This window comes from Oreochromis aureus, linkage group 12 (assembly GCF_013358895.1).
Source record: "Oreochromis aureus strain Israel breed Guangdong linkage group 12, ZZ_aureus, whole genome shotgun sequence".
NCBI lineage: Eukaryota > Metazoa > Chordata > Actinopteri > Cichliformes > Cichlidae > Oreochromis > Oreochromis aureus.
This window is the reverse complement of record NC_052953.1, coordinates 22,870,204-22,885,188: the sequence shown is the minus strand read 5'-3', so window position 1 is coordinate 22,885,188 and position 14,985 is coordinate 22,870,204. Positions and strand designations below refer to the sequence as shown.

Here is a 14,985-nt window from a genome sequence, read left to right as displayed (position 1 = left end):
AAAGAAAAGCACTAGAATCCATTTTGATTTCTTGCAGGCAATACTGATAGCCAAGTAAATGTACGCAAATATTAGGGCTAGTTTATTTGCTTATGTGTGGTGATTCAGTAAGGGGAAGGAGACTGTTATTTGGGTTCGTGAAAGCAACTGAACTTTTCTCCAGAATTGGACTTATTAGGAGAACTGACACACTGAAAGGTCGGTGACTGATTAAAGAATCATGTGGAGGTAGCAATACAATATAAATACACACAGTACCCCAGTAAACACCAGTGAAGAAGATACGCAGCACAGAAAGAGAGGGGGCTAAGCACAGCAAGGAAAAGCAGCTGTCAAACAAGGTAATGATGGTAATGACATTCCCATTCGGAAAACAGAAGCCAGTTTAAATTTCTTAACAGAGTTAAGTGACAAGAAGGTTGATTGTTTGTGTATGATTTGCTAAGTGCTGAGCCAGTGATGAAGTAGAATCATGAGGTGGTACATCAAGCACTCCTTGCTAGATGTCTACTAGCAGCCTTTCAGCTGTTGTTACACAAAGGAACTCAAAGCTGCATACAGAAATGATGATGTTTTTATATTAAACGTTTTGGTGGTACAATAAGATTAATCTGACCAATCATGGACCAAACGTGTTTAATTCAAAGAAAGTTTTAGTATGGGCCTCATTTCATTTCATAGATGGGTCTGGTCAGAACCCCACACAAAGTGGTCAGAGATTATCACCCAAGTAGTGACTTAAAGTTTCTGGAAGAAACTGAGCTGTGAACTAAATCATGTTATTTAGCACAGTTTTCACCTCTTGATGTCAGTGGAGTTCCAGCAACACACAAACGGACAGAACAAACAATGAGAGAAATAATGAAAAGATTTTCCTACAGAGATTCTTTTGCAGTGTTTCAGTCCTTTGGTTTAAGCTTCATTCTCTGATCCAGTCTTTATTTCTTTTTTTTAAAGCCTTTTCTTGATCCAAGCAGTCATTGGCAGTCACCTGGGCTACAGCATTGCTTCATAGATTTGAGTAGTGTAGTTGTGCAGTTTCTTATGAACTTAACGTTTATGTTTCGGCATTTAGATGCGTTTAGGGCTCCCCTCTTTTTTTCTCATAACATATACAGCTGTTTCTCAGAAAGGTGTTCATCTAACTTGTTCAGTTTAGTTCAGAACAGCAACCAAGCCACAAGTTTACATGGTTACACTGAGGGAAAAATGTAATTAAATAAAAAACACACTTTACCTCATCTGTGCAATTTTTAACTGGGGATCAGGACAGTCAGCCCCTGCAGTGAACTTCTCCTTTAGGTGTGCATTATGGTGTTGAAATTTCATTTATAACCTTTTTTGTGTATTTTATTGAGTAAGCAGGCAAAATATGTAAATGAACTGTTTTATGTAATAGTCACTTTAATGGATTTCTTTTCTTTCTTTGGAGAAATTATATTTACATGTAAGCTAGAAGATAGGAAAATTAGAAAGTTATTGAGTTATGTTACAATTATCCGTTTGCCAGTGATTATATACTGTACAAACACAGTGTCTTACAGATACCTTTATCTAAACAGGGTCTGAAACAAGCAACCTGTGGGTTACCAGTGACAGGTGCTCTAAACCTCTGATCTTTGTCTCACCCAGATTTTTTCTTCTTCACCCAAACATAGCAGGCCCGATGTTTTTACATCTCAACGGTGACACGTTTTAGTCAAAATGAGGTTGCAGCTCAAATTAATGTAAGTTGTGGTCAAATCAGATGTCATGATGTTAATTTTTAGGCGGAGCCTCCTGTCATGCCCCTTAAATCATTTTATCTGTGATGAGAAACACATCGCCTCTCACTCATCTCAGAAATGTCTTTGATAAAGGACTTTCATTTGACTTTTGAAACGACTAATGAAGATGGTAGTTATTCTGAAGGAGATACTATAGTGGGCACAGTTAGTTTCACACTGGCAACAAATGTCAGCATTATTGGCCTGACTGTAAAAGCCAAAGGAGACGCAAAGGTAAAATGGACAGAAGAAGTAGGAGATTTCCTGATGATGTTCACTTCGAAACAGAGATATTTCAAAGTGAAAAAATACTTAATTGGTGTAACACTTAAAGGTAAGAGGTTTTACTCATTTAAAACCTGGAGAGGTTGTCGTTTTTTGTCGAATTTTATAATAAAAGCAGTTGGCCATGTGTCGAATAGAGTTGTCCATGGAGATACGCATTTATGGAAAGAAAGATTTGCACCAAAACAATAAGAACAACAAAAATAATATTAATTATAATAAATAAAGTGAGATATGATCCCAGCTCAACTAATTAAAACTGATTAAACCCTGCATCCTTTTTAGAGTTGACCCATTTTGACTTTAAGCAAAAATAGTAGAATGAATTTTAAAAAAAGACCATTGAATATCAGAAAATCTATCAATCACAAAACCATATGTATAAAGATGTAAAAAGGGAAGAGTAAGTCACTCCATAATTTGGCCCACAACCTAAAAAGTTATGTTTTGTGTGTGTCTTCTGTAAAATACCCAGAAGTTAGGTAAGGTGAAACCAATCCATGACAGCCATTGACCCGAAAAGTACAACATATAGAATCTAAGATGGGAAGAAAATATTGCTTGTTTTTCTGCTAAATTACCAGCAAATTATGTGGTAACTAAAATGACTTACATTTACTCACAGCATTTTTATTTATTTATTTCCTGTAAAAACCTGACTTGTTAATTACAGGGAATTACATCGTTCGCCACGAACTGTAAAGTTGAAAATATCAAATATTGGTACACCAAAGCTATTCTGGGTCAAATTTGAAAAGTATGTATTTAGATTTTAGAACCAACAGGAAATATGTATGTCTGTATATTTTTTAATGGGACTGTGGTGATGGACTTGAAAGGTGATCCTTGATAGTGTCAGGAGAACTACCTGTGTGTAAAAAAACAAAAACAAAACTTACGTTCTTCAAATATGGTTTATTACACATACCAAAAATAGAAATAGAAATAGAAATAGAAAATTAAGAATCAGATAAATATTCTTGTAGAGTCCACTAAAACACTAAAAGTCCTGTAAATAATCCATAAAAATAGTGAAGACGGCAGCGTCCTCCCGGCGTCCTATCTCCACCACTTCTCACCGGCAGCCGCTGAGGGACAGGAGGAAAACGGCAGTGGCTCTTCTTTACTAATCCAAGGGATTGCAAGGGCAGAGCTCCGAACTCTGTGCCCTACCAGGTGTGTTAGTGATTAGAAGTGGGGCGGAGTATCTCCGGGACACATCAACATTAAATACAATAAAAGCATGCAATAAAACTGTAAAAATAAAACATTGTACATCATTGAAAGATTAAAAATAACATAACACAGCAACCGATGCACAAATGCTAAAAACACAAAGTTAAAACATGTCAATTTCGCCCCGTGACATGTGTTCCCACCACATTTTACCAGGTTCATACAGCGATAGATGTGCTACTCTTTGATGGGTTAATCTCCAAACACTGAAATAATAAGAATACTATGAAATAGTGCAGAATGTGCATATTTGACTCCTTCAGAGTCCTTTGAGTGGATTAGATTCTGTCTTGCTCCCAAAGACATGTGCGTTAGGACAACTGGCTATTCTAAATTGGCCATGGATGTGAGGAAGATGAAATGTAAAGAATAAAGTGACGTACAAATGCATTACTAAAATTTGACTTGTACTTAAAAGCTTTTGAACAGTCAATAAAACTAAAAAAGCGCTGTATAAATACAGGTATGTGTCTATCTGTTGGTGCTTATGCTTTGCACCCACAAGTACCAACACAGAAAGAAAATCTACAAATGAACATTAAAATTGGTTTATTCTGAGCTTGCTTGTATTAAGACAGGTCAAAAGAGAGTTTGTGGGGTCACAACATTATAATGACAACTGGGATGCCATTTTAGGGAGATGGGGAAACATGCAAATACCAAAATTTTGCAAGTAACACTACTTTAAATGCACAAACTAGTTTCCAAGAAGCATGTTTTGTACCTGCATGTTTGTTGTGAATATTTTTTTTAATGATAAAGAAGTGAGGACAGTGTTTAATGGTTTCAATGTTTGGACATGGTTATAAAATAAATTCCAAAAGTTCTAGTACTGTCTTGCCATTTTCACTTATATTTAAATAATTATGGCTGGTATAATTTCATGTCTTAGGTAACACATGATGTGGTATTCGGTGACAGCAGATGTTTTTCTCCAAAATGTAAAAGAAAAATACGCTCTCCTTGCTTTCTGAAACATTAACTAAAGATTAATCATCCATTTCAAATGTCAGACACACTATTTATAGATTGCAAATTTATCTGTAGTGTACTTTGTTGGAAACACTTATGAGGTCATTCTTGACCCAGATCAGTTTTGACCCATAAATGCCGTGAAAGCATGAAATATGAACTGTATGTAAGTATATAGTTGTATCTCTGTGAAGAAGCTGACATTTTTAAAAGTGTTTAGCTTTTTCTTGCAGGGACTTTACTTCCCGAAGGGGTCCACAACTTTAAATTCAGGCTCAAAATCCCAGAGGGGTAAGTGGAAATTTAATACTCATTAAAATTTTATCATTTTCCTTTGCAAATACATGAATTCCCCACTCTTCTGTTTTACAGGAGCATGCCTTCATCTTTCAAGGGGAAAAATGGAAAAATTGTGTACATGTGTGAAGCAGAAATACCCAGGATCTGGTGGTGGCCTTCTAAAGCTAAAAGAAAGATCAACTTCATTTCCAAGACATTTCAGCAGTTTTGGGAAGGAATGGTAAACACTGCAATGATATGCATTCTATATTTTATGTGTGAGCTAAATGAAAAGTGTTTGTAAAAAGAAATCACATTAAAAATCACAGGCAAGAAATCATAAAAATCTTCTCTGTCTATGTGGTTTTTCATAGTGCCCACAATCTGGTGAAGTGCATAAAAACATAGGTGGGCTCTCCCGGGGACGGGTCCAAATGTCTGCTACCATTGACAGGAATGTTTGCACTCCAGGTAAAATAAAAGTTCAAGTTGCACGGCAAATGTTGATAGATTTAAAAATGCAGTTTAATGTTCTGATTTGATTTTGACAGGTGAAACTATATCTGTTATGGCCAAAATCTGCAACTCATCTTCTGAGAACATGAGGCCCAAATTCAAACTTAAACAAAAAACAGTGTACCGCAGCAAGTACCACACAAAGAAGTCACTGTTAATTCTACTAAAGAGGTCGGAGGCACTATCAGGCCATACTCAGAGCAAACTGTCTCCTACCAGTTGAAGATTCCTGATGATGTCATCTTCTCTATTCATAACTGTGAAATCATCTCAGTTGAATATTACATAAAGGTATGAAACAATTTCTTGGTGACGTCACATCCTCTCAGAAATAAAATTGCTTTGTTTGTAAACATGTGTGAATAAATAAGCCACATGGGAAATGTGTGTCTCAACTATGTATTAATTATAACAGATAATAATAATAATTCTTTACAAGTTTCTCAATTTCTGACTGTTTCCCAGGTGTATCTGGACATTAGCTTTGCCTTTGACCCGGAGGTGGTGCTTCCACTGGTCATCGCTCCTTCCAGATTTGCAGCCATTCAGCCTGGTGAGGCTGAGGGGCCTTACCCACCTGGGACAACCGAGGCCACAAGTTATAGTAACTTGGCTCCCCCTGGCTTCCACACTGGATTAGATCCTGAACCCACAGAGCCAGGTGCTTGTAACTACCCCACCCCAGATCTCACTCAGCATGATAATATAACAAGTGGTGATTATAACCAGTGGTCATAAGGTGCTCCAGGGGTTTTCACCTCCAGCATTCACATCACTTTCAGAGCAACATCCAGGTCCTACTCCTGTTTAGCAGTGTTATCAGATCATACTCCTCCTCTCCTTCTTTTTTTTTCTTTTATTGAGTGTATCCAGGGTAAATTAAAAGAGTAATCTGACACGTTTAAATACAGAAATTTCCATTGTCCTCTGCCCTCTTTAGCTGGACCTGGACTAATAGGACCTGTTTTATTACTAGTGTTTTCGTAGTTTGGTTTTATAGTTGCAAGTTTTATATATTTTTTGCATAGTTTTATTTTTTACTTCCTGCTACAGTTTCCTAATCAAAGCAATTATCCACACCTGCTTACTTTGTATAAAAGATGAGGTGGGCAACAGAGCAAGGGAAAGCAACAAAATGGAATGAACAGATGGACTGAACCGATTTTGACTTCTGTCTCTCTCCCTTTAGGTGTTAATGTTTTTGAGGAGGTTTATGTATTTATTCTATTGTTAATCTTATTGCAAATACATTTTTTCTAATCGTTACTCTGGTCTCTGTGTACTCCTTGGTTGCCATTCCTTTATTTGGCTGCACTCCTACCGATCAACAAGGTGTGTTAAAAAAAAAAAATTCATACACCTCTCCCTCTTTTTCACATTACACAGACAGCTGTTTCTCAGAAAGGCAGCGGTGTTCACCTAAGTTGTTCATCTGGGTTCAGAGCAGCAACCAAACCGCACACACGCTGCTCACACAAATCCTGCACACAAGTGTATAACCTACTTTTCCCTCATTTGCGTATTTTTTGACTTGCAAAGGTGGACGACCAAACTCTGCAGTGAAGTTTTACTTTAGATGTACATTGTGGTGTTGAAAACGCACTTATATCCTTGTGTACATTTGTTGAATGAGCAGCTATAACGACACATAAGCTCTTTTGTAACGAGCACGTTATTTATTTTTATTGAAGACATATTTACATGTACCCTAAACTACAGGATTTGACTATTAACAAGTTGTTAAGTCGTGTTAGAGTTATTTATTTATTTATTGTCAGCGATCATTGAGAAACAGTCTTCTTAGCGAGATGTATGACTCTTTCAGTACGACTATGACTTCGATTTAAGGAGTTCATGTTCAGCACTATTCAGTAGGCTAATTTGCTAAACTACGTAAATCGCAATAAGTTATCAAATGTTTCATTATACTGTATATCATACTGAAATCAATGCGTGGAACATCTCATCTCTTAACTTTTATCTTATGTGAAATCAGAAGTCGATGTCAGTCTTTAGGCGGAGCCTCCTCTCATGCACCTTAAATCAGTCTATCGGTGCTAAGACACGCATCGTCTTCAACTCATCTCGGAAATGTCCTCGATGAAGGACTTAAACGTGACCTTTGAAACTATCAGCGAAGACGGTAGTTATTCTGAAGGAGATACTATAGTGGGCACAGTTAGTTTCAGGCTGACAAAAGAGGTTAAAGTTAAGAGCCTTTCTGTAAAAGCCAAAGGAGACGTCAAGGCAGAATGGACAGAAGGAACAGGATATTTCCAGATTACCCACACTGCGAAAAGAAGATATTTCAAAGTGAAGGAGTACTTAATTGCAAAAAATGGTAAAGGTAAGAGGCTTTAACACACTTGGAAGAATGCAAGGGTTAAATAGTGTAGCAGACATAAAGAAAACACTACACTTAAGGAATATAACCTGGCTTCAATGATCAGCAGTAAATTGTAAATATATCACTGTAGCTCTGTGACATTTGCTGACAAGTGTTTAACCGTTTCTTGCAGGCACTGTACTTCCCAAAGGGGTCCATACATTTAGGTTCGGGCTCAAAATCCCAGAGGGGTAAGTGGGAATTTGAATTATTAATACTGTCATACGATGCTTTGGCAAATGCATGCATTTCCTACTGGTTTTGTTTACAGGAGCATGCCTTCATCCTTCAAGGGGGTATATGGAAAAATTGTGTACATTTTTGAAGCAAAGATGTCCAGGAGCTGGTGGTGGCCTTCTAAAGTTAAAAAGAAGATCAACTTCATTTCCAAGACACTTCAGCAGTTTTGGGAAGTGATGGTAAACACTGCACTGATATGTGCTATAAATGTGACATTTGGAAAGTGCTTTGTGAAAAAACTCACATTAAAAATCACACGCATTAAATTGTAAACATGTTTGTCTATGTGGTCTGTCATAGTGTCCACAATCTGGTACAGTGAGTAAAAACATAGGTGGGCTCTCCCAGGGACGGGTCCAAATGTCTGCTACCATTGACAGGAATGTTTGCACTCCAGGTAAAGTAACTTCACGTTGCACAGCAAATGTTGATAGATTTAAAAATCCCGTTTAATGTTCTGATTTGATTTTGACAGGTGAAACTATATCTGTTGTTGCCAAAATCTGCAACTCCTCTTCCAAAAACACGAGGCCCAAATTCAAACTTGAACAAAAAACAGTATTTCGCTGCAATGAGTCTTCTAAGAAGCGGGTAATGAATCTGTTCAAAGAGGTCGGGGAAACTATCAGTCCAAACTCAGAGCAAACTGTCTCCTGCCAGTTGAAGATTCCTGATGATGCCATCTCCACTATCCATAACTGTGAAATCATCTCAGTTGAATATTACATAAAGGTATGAAACAATTTCTTGGTGACATCACATCCTCTCAGAAATAAAACTGCTTTGTTTTTAAACATGTGTGAATAAATAAGCTACATGGGAAATGTGTGTCTCAACTATGTATTAATTATAACAGATAATAATAATTCTTTACAAGTTTCTCAATTTCTGACTGTTTCCCAGGTGTATCTGGACATTAGCTTTGCCTTTGACCCGGAGGTGGTGTTTCCACTGGTCATCGTTCCTTCCAGATATGCAGCCATTCAGCCTGGTGAGGCTGTGCGGCCTTACCCACCTGGGACAACCGAGGTCACAAGTTATAGCAACTTCGCTCCCCCTGGCTTCCACACTGGATTTGGCTCTGTGCCCACAGAGTCAGGTCACTACCCCACCCCAGATGCTACTCAGCATGATAATATAACAAGTGACAATTATAACCAGTGGTCACACGGTGCTACTGCACAGGAGATTTCAGCTCCAGTTTTTAAAGCACCTTCAATGCAACATCCAGGTCCTACTCTGACTACTTCTCTACAGGGGGAACAACCTCCATTATATACGTCCATTTACCAGCATCAAAATGAAACACTGTAGAAGCTGTACAGGATTTAATAAGTGAATGGGCCAAATATTAATAGCAGGTGACACCTCAAAAGTCACAGTTAGGTATGGCTTAAACAGGGTTCATAAGGCAGAATCATAAAGGTGCCCTCTTCTTGTTGATGATCAACTGGCAGGACAGAATGAGGCCTTCCAGCTGTTGTCCCACAAAGGAATTAAATGTTTTGTACAAAAACTGTGTTTTTAATATTTATGTTTTGGAGGGAAAATAAGACTAATTGGACAAATCATGAATATGTTCAGTTGCAGAAAGTTTCTATGTCCTATACCTTATTTAGACATAGCTGGCCAGATACTACACCAAGTAATTAGAGCTGGACCCCAAAACTCTGACTTTTAAAGGGCCTGAGAAAATAGGACTGGGGGTTAAATCATGTGACGGACCAGTTTTCACCTCTTGATATCAGTGGGGTACCAGAGACACAAGAAGTGACCGAACAAACAATAAGAGAAGTAAGTGATTTTCCTTTAGTCAGTCTTCTACTCTCCATACTCCACACAACAATGTATTTAACAACAGACTTTTTTTTACTTATAGATCACATTTTTGTTTTGATTTTTGTCATCATAATTTTGCTTGTTTTTTTCATTGTTTTGAAATTGTTTTTGAATACTGAAATGTAAATGCATTGCCTGTTGTTTTAAATATGTATAAATAACACTGTCACATATAGTTTGTGTTTATGCTTAGAGATTTAAGATAAGGTGAAAGGTCTGTTTAGCAGTGTTATCCTTAGGAGTATGTTGCACTTTACTTTGAAAAATATTGAATTGTCTGTGTTGTTCTATGTATGGTGGCATATCAAATTCTTGAGGCAAAACATTTAGCATTACTCCTAGCGTATGGTTTTCGTAATGACCAACATGGTCTCTCTTAAACCACTTACTGTTTTATACTGTAACACCTTCACTGTCAGCTGAAACAGACTCAGAAGCACTTTTCGCATCTGATTGCTGTCCTACATGGTGTTACAGATGTTTATTCATGTCAAAAGGTTTGCACTTATGAATGGAAAATAGGGAAAGTATATGTAAGATTTTATAGCACTCACCACCAGGACAGTCGTAGGGCACTTCATTGTAAACAGAAAAATGCAAATGGTGCTTAAACACTGGGGGGGAGCCAGCCCTGAGGATGGCTTTCCTCAGAACATCCTCCAAACCCAAGGAAAGAGCTTTTTTTTTTAAAGGTGGTTGGGTTCATCTTAAATTAGGCTGAAGTTTATGTAGCTCAGAGGAGACTGGCTAAAAAAGCCGAAGGGATGTAGCAGTCGATGGGAAGCTTTTTGTTTTGAAAAACTGCTGATAAAATCTTATAACTGAGAGCTTTCATTATTAAAATTAGATGTTTCTGAGCACTGTGATCATAGCATGACAGCATCTTGATAACATCCAATAAAATAACTTGATGGATGGTTAAAGGAATAAACTGTCACCACGTGAATGTCTAAACTTGGATGTATGTGTCACAGTGCTATCAAAGGGATAGAGGGTCATCCCTCAACCTGCACAGGAGCTGCAGTTGTTTGGGAGCAACATGTAATGTGTCATCGCAATGTACATGAAACAAAGAAGCTCTATAGAAGGTTTTCAGTTATAATATAATGATTACTTATTATTCAAAGCTGAAAAATCAAGAGTAAAGCCTCTAATATATTGTAAAAAATCAGAGGTTGCATTCTGTAGTAAAACAGTCATTTCCTAAGATGAATTGGAACAAACTGGAAGATTAAAACATTATGAAAATGCAAATGGTTAATTGGATTTTTTGATGACTCCAGGGGGACAAACACGTTTTGGCTGTGTGTGATGAGAGAAGAGATTGTATTGGTTTGCCCTGAGCAATAGTATAGCAAGTTGCCATAGATAAACGCTGGACTTAAGAAGATTGTAGCATAAAGGTGAGATATATTGCTTTTAAGAGCTTTGAACAGTGGTGATGACCATTTTTACCGCACACAACATGTCAGTAACACTCTGTCATTATTTGCACAACTTAACCAAGCAGGGGCGTGGGGAGGGAGAGAGCGAGCAAGCATAGAAAAAACAGTAGCAAACACAAAAGTAGCTACGATAGGTAACAGAGAACTGCACAAGAGTTTAGACTCAGAATAAAAACACTGTAAAGAACTTTTTGACTCATCTACACTTGTTAGAGCAGGTTGGTCATTGTGAGTGCTTGCATTTATTTATGTCCTTCCGTTTTTGCTCTGAGCTCATAGTTTTCCACTGCTGCCTCTTTGGGAGACACACCAATGTGTTTTCTCACACCTCTGTGTGTTTGTACATTTCATCATACAAAAGTGGTAAGTGTGGTCAGAGATTTAGGGGCAAGTTGTGCTACTTTCCATTGTTTGCCTCACTTTTAACACATTTTAGAAGAGTGTTACCTTTTCCATTAAAGACCATCACTGATTTGTTAAGACATTGTTTTTTTTCTTTTCTCCACTTCCAACGAGAGTTACACTAGGTAATAATGTCAAGAATAATGCTAGATACTACTTTTATAACATATGTTACGCCCTACTGTGGGAAGTATTTAAGAAAAACCCTCAAAAAACCACTGTATGTCCACACGTCAACTTGCCCTACATGCGATGCAGGCAAGGAGCAGTTAGGAAACCACAATAACTTACCGCAGCATTTCATCTCCTGTGGGGAAACAAAAAAAACAAGGTTAGGTCACACTACAGACTGACAGTTGGTTCCCATTGAGCGATACTAATTAGTATAAATACTAAAAACAGCCAGGCAGTCTGAAGCAGCAGTCTGGTCTGAAAATCAGAAGACTGGAATATATTTATAAAAACAATCACAAAGCTCATAGGGGGTATTCCTCCTGCTTTACCAAACTTTACCAAAACTGTCCTAAAGATTAAACACAACGCTCAATGCTAAGCACCACATTGACTCAGACCTAACACTGTTATCTTTGCCCTACCTCTTCAGCAATGGACCACTCTAGTCCAGTCACACCACCAATCTCAACAAAGGATTTCCACGAAATACTGACACCTCAAATTAAGAAATCCTAACTGCTTGCACCCGCCTATGGGTAGCGCTAACTCCTAGATTCCAGCTCTCACAGAACAAATTAATTAATAATCTACTTACAATTTTATCTGTTGGAAATCCACCACTAGATGGAGACAAATGGGTGAGAAAAAGCAAATGTTTGTACTGGATGTTTGTAGAGGATGCTCAGTATGATTTTATTTAACCTCAGAGCTTTTTGAAAGTGAGTAACTTGTATGTAAATGAGGAAATATATGTACAACAATCAGAGCTTAGAGAAGGATAATATATAGTTTCAAATGTGGGCTGCGTAAAATGATATGTTTCTTAGTCTCTATATGCATGTGGAAATGAGTTTTGTATGTGACTCACATATTTATTATATGGATGACTAGGAGAATTTAATTCAGCTGTGTTTCACTGAATCGTGCTTCTGATAAAAGAAACCAGAACATCAACAGTATTGTGATGATCATCACCATTTACAAGTGGTAAGCGCTGTGTATGGAAATTGATATTTTAAGCAATCACATAATTTAGTATTCCTTGACGTTCTTTTACTAACCATTTTGTGCTTGCAAAATTTATCAATTTCGATGCTTATCTCCATTTTCTTACTGTAGATGTGAACTTAAGCAGTAGATCAATGGCTTACAATGGATTGGACTGTGGAGAGGACGAATGCATACATTTGAAGCCTGACAGCATCTGGTATATACACAGCTTTGGACAAACTGGGCTGTTTAAAAGGCCAAACTGCCCCTTTAAACAGCTCAGAGGAAGAGACATCTGTGTAACTGGTAGAGTCTAAAAACCCAAGCACAATAATATCCATCCATTCGCTTCCGCATAATAATAATAACCCAAATAATTAAGTCAGTAATAAGTAGGATACCTACTGTTTTACCTACATGTTTTCTTAGTTACTGATGTTTAGAGAGGCCACACTCGTTATGTGTCAGGGCTCTGTGTGCGGGCAGGCGGAGAGGAGGATCCAAGCGCAGGACTCGAACATAGAATTGTGAATCAAAACCACAGCTTTATTGCTGACGTGAAAACTAAACATGACATGAATGCAGAAACCAAAAACACACAGGCATAATCTGAGGGTACGACGCGACACCGGGCATGGGAAAACACAGGGCTTATATACACAGGGTGGTAATGAGGGAATCCGCAACAGGAGGGAGACACAGCTGGGGAGGATCAGGGCTAACGAGACGGGGGAACCAAGCTGCACACACTAACATAAGACAAAGACCTTCACAATAAAACAGGAACATGAAACACTACTCAAAGACACGAACTCAGAGTGACAGACAGAAAATGACACATGGAACTGAACTATAAGTGAAACCACAATTCCTAAAACACGAAAACAGAAACATGAAACTCCAATAATAATAATAATAATAATCATCACCATCATCGCCACCACCAACACAAGCACTACAAGAGAATAAGAAAACAATCCATAATGCAAAATTAAACCAAAATATAATAAACTCAAAATACTGGGTCCGACGGACCCAGAACCGTGACAGTACCCCCCCTCTAAGGGCTGGCTCCCGACAACCCTAAACAAAAAAGCACAACAAAGCACCAGGCCAGGGCGGGTGGAGGGGGCCCAGGATGGAGGGACAGAAACCAAACAAAAAACAAGGAGCACAAGAGTTCAAAAACACAGGAAAGCACATCAAAACCAAAACAAAACCAGAGCTCAACAAGAGTCCAGGAAAGGTTCAGGAGGTCGACCCGAGGTCGGCCACACAGGAGCCAACACAGGTCAGGGGCCGCCATGCACACGGCAACGGGCAAACAGTTCTGAGGCCGACCGTGCACACGGCAACGGCGGCGGTGCAGGCAAAACCAATCAGGAGGCCGGCCACGTGGAAGGCAGTGGCGGCCACTGAGCAGATCCGGAGGTCGGCTGCGATGCCAGCAGCGGCGACGGTCTCTCTCAGGAGGCCGGCCTCGATGGCCATGACGCCCACCAGAGGCCTGGAAAGCGGCGGCAGAGGCGAGGTGTTACAGGACGAGCCGGAACCGATGACGACGTGTGGCAACCACAGGACCAGACGAGGGCAAAGGCGAAGTCACGGATGCCGAGCCAGGCGTGGACGAAGAGACGGAGGCCGGGCCAGGCGTGGACGAAGAGACGGAGGCCGGGCCAGGCGTGGACGAAGAGACGGAGCCGGAACTGGACCAGAGGCTGGACCTGACGGCAGCGGGACGGCTGCGGGACCTGACGGCAGCGGGACGGCTGCGGACCTGACGGCAGCGGGGCGGCTGCGGACCTGACGGCAGCGGGGCGGCTGCGGGACCTGACGGCAGCGGGGCGGCTGCGGACCCTGACGGCAGCGGGGCGGCTGCGGACCTGACGGCAGCGGGGCGGCTGCCGTCAGGTCCCGCAACCGTCAGTCAGGTCCGCAGCCGCCCCGCTGCCGAACCTGACGGCAGCGGGGCGGCTGCGGGACCTGACGGCAGCGGGACGGCTGCGGGACCTGACGGCAGCGGGACGGCTGCAGGCGTGGATGAAGCTGCGGCTGCAGGCGTGGATGAAGCTGCGGCTGCAGGCGTGGATGAAGCTGCGGCTGCAGGCGTGGATGTAGATGTCGCGGGGGATGATTCAGCCGGTGATGGCTGAACAGCCCTCCCCGGACCGCCAGCAGACGGGAGGATGTGCTGTCTGGGTCCTCCAGGACCCTGAGCTAACGAGGTGTGGTGCTGGACGGGCTCCTCGGACCCACCAGCTGACGACTCAGGAGGCTGGACGGGCGACTCGGGCCCTCCAGCGGAGACAGGAGGCTGGACGGGCGACTCGGGCCCTCCAGCGGAGACAGGAGGCTGAACGGGCCCCTCGGGCCCTCCAGCGGAGACAGGAGGCTGAACGGGCCCCTCGGGCCCTCCAGCGGAGACAGGAGGCTGAACGGGCCCCTCGGGCCCTCC

General features: G+C 40.6%; 1 protein-coding gene and 1 long non-coding RNA gene across 2 annotated transcripts; both read left to right on the top strand.

Annotated features, from left to right (window-relative positions):
* The first annotated feature begins 4,957 nt into the window (after window positions 1-4,957).
* LOC120442999 lies at window positions 4,958-5,716 on the top strand. The gene is made up of 3 exons (XR_005615051.1): window positions 4,958-5,009; window positions 5,090-5,345; window positions 5,520-5,716. It is a non-coding gene; the product is annotated as an uncharacterized LOC120442999 (long non-coding RNA).
* A 1,401-nt stretch (window positions 5,717-7,117) lies between these two features.
* On the top strand, window positions 7,118-11,150 carry LOC116317467 (arrestin domain-containing protein 3-like). Its single transcript, XM_031736239.2, has 6 exons — window positions 7,118-7,401; window positions 7,574-7,631; window positions 7,712-7,859; window positions 7,981-8,077; window positions 8,156-8,412; window positions 8,584-11,150. The coding sequence occupies exons 1-6, from the start codon at window positions 7,146-7,148 to the stop codon at window positions 8,992-8,994; spliced, it is 1,227 nt and encodes a 408-aa protein (XP_031592099.2). The 5' UTR covers window positions 7,118-7,145; the 3' UTR covers window positions 8,995-11,150.
* Window positions 11,151-14,985: the final 3,835 nt, after the last annotated feature.

What these genes read in the sequence shown, in the direction of transcription:
- LOC116317467 (XM_031736239.2), top strand. Translation starts at nt 7,146, where the DNA reads ATGTCCTCGATGAAGGACTTAAACGTGACCTTTGAAACTATCAGCGAA. An exon ending in AATTGCAAAAAATGGTAAAG is followed by an intron (nt 7,402 to 7,573) that starts GTAAGAGGCTTT and finishes CGTTTCTTGCAG; the next exon opens with GCACTGTACTTCCCAAAGGG. An exon ending in CAGGAATGTTTGCACTCCAG is followed by an intron (nt 8,078 to 8,155) that starts GTAAAGTAACTT and finishes TGATTTTGACAG; the next exon opens with GTGAAACTATATCTGTTGTT.